The 1,365-nt window shown below is 40.1% G+C and overlaps 1 protein-coding gene across 1 annotated transcript in view; it reads left to right on the forward strand.

Moving 5' to 3' along the window:
* LOC104702043 overlaps window positions 7-1,365 on the forward strand; it is a 14,892-nt gene continuing 13,533 nt past the window's right edge. Inside the window, exons 1-2 of the mRNA XM_010417858.2 lie at window positions 7-292; window positions 416-1,362. Coding sequence (XP_010416160.1) covers window positions 451-1,362 — 912 coding nt within the window. The 5' untranslated portion in view covers window positions 7-292; window positions 416-450. The remainder of the gene's footprint in view (window positions 293-415; window positions 1,363-1,365) is intronic.

Below are 1,365 nucleotides of genomic sequence, written 5' to 3' on the forward strand. Positions count from 1 at the left end.
TTAAAGCAGTGAATGTCCGAAATCATTACATCCATTGGAACCTCTTCTCACCTCTTCTTTGTTCTTCTTCTTCTTCATTGATCTGTAAGCGCATTTTTCCTCCTTGGCCCATACCTCAAGTTTCTTCTCTCATTGGATCCACTCTTACTCCTCCTTTGTCTTCTTAAATTTGGGTTTTTTTTTTGTTCTCCTGATCTCCAGCTGTATTGAAGACTCTTGGATTGAAGCATGATTTCTAAGGAGGTTTTTTAAAAGGTTTATTGAAGTTCGCATCTGCCCCGTATGAGCAAAAGTGAGTCTTTTTTCCTGTAAAAATCTTCTCTTGGCTTGTTTTCTAAAATGTGATTTTATTAGTTTTTGGGAGAAAGATTTGCGTAACAGAGAAAAAGTTTTGATCTTTTCTATTTGGTTACAGGATAGGTTGGAATTTTTCTTCTCAGTGCTTCTCCTATGACGGACCAAGGCTCTGTTGATGAGATTTTAGAGTTCCTTAGGCAGAAACGTTTCTCTAAGGCAGAGGAAGCTTTGCGTAATGAGCTGAATAACCGCTCTGATATTAATGGCTTTCTTCAGAAACTTAAGCTGGAGGATAAAGATTCTAATGAAAAGGATGAACTTAGGAGGTCAGGTTCTCGTGATAGTGAAGAAGTCTCCAAGGAGCTGATTGTGAAAGAGGTAGACTGTGGGACTAGCACCAATGGTTCTGTTATCAAGTGGGAAAACGGTGCTGCTGCTGAGAAACGGAGCAAGAAGGAGACGGCTGTATCTACTGAGATGAGCTTTACATTCTCCGGTGATGCTGCTGTTCCTGATGCGCAATCCTATAAGTTTACTTCAGGAAATGCTACCTCGGAGCCTTATCGAAACATTGATGATAATAGTAGTAGCAGCTTCGTCGATTCATATGCGTTCGAACAATTTAGGCATGGGCGTTTGGCTGATATCGATAAGAAGATAGTGGAAACTGGTGAAGATATTGTTTTCTTTGGCAATAAGAGTAATTCTTGGTCTGGAAATACTAGTCAAGCGAACTCCGGGTCCGATATAAAGGAAACATATGAGACAGATCGGCTAGTTAAAATTTTTGGAAAGCATGACGGTTATAAGGGAAGCATTCTTTTAAGAACTGAAGATATTGTAGATACCTCAGGGAACTGGAAAGAGTCTTCTGATAATAATCTTTTTCAATCTTCGAGAGGGGATGCGTCAACCAGTTACAATCTGGTAAGCAACCCGGACAAAAGAGAGGGAAAGAAAAAGGCAGACATTAGTGATGTGAGGGAGGCAATCAAGGAGCAGGAGAGCGAGGTGGCAAGAGCTTTATTTTTTGGTAAATCTCAATCCACTTTTGATGACAAAAACATG

The sequence above is a fragment of the Camelina sativa genome, chromosome 7 (assembly GCF_000633955.1).
Source record: "Camelina sativa cultivar DH55 chromosome 7, Cs, whole genome shotgun sequence".
In the NCBI taxonomy this organism is placed as follows: Eukaryota; Viridiplantae; Streptophyta; class Magnoliopsida; order Brassicales; family Brassicaceae; genus Camelina; species Camelina sativa.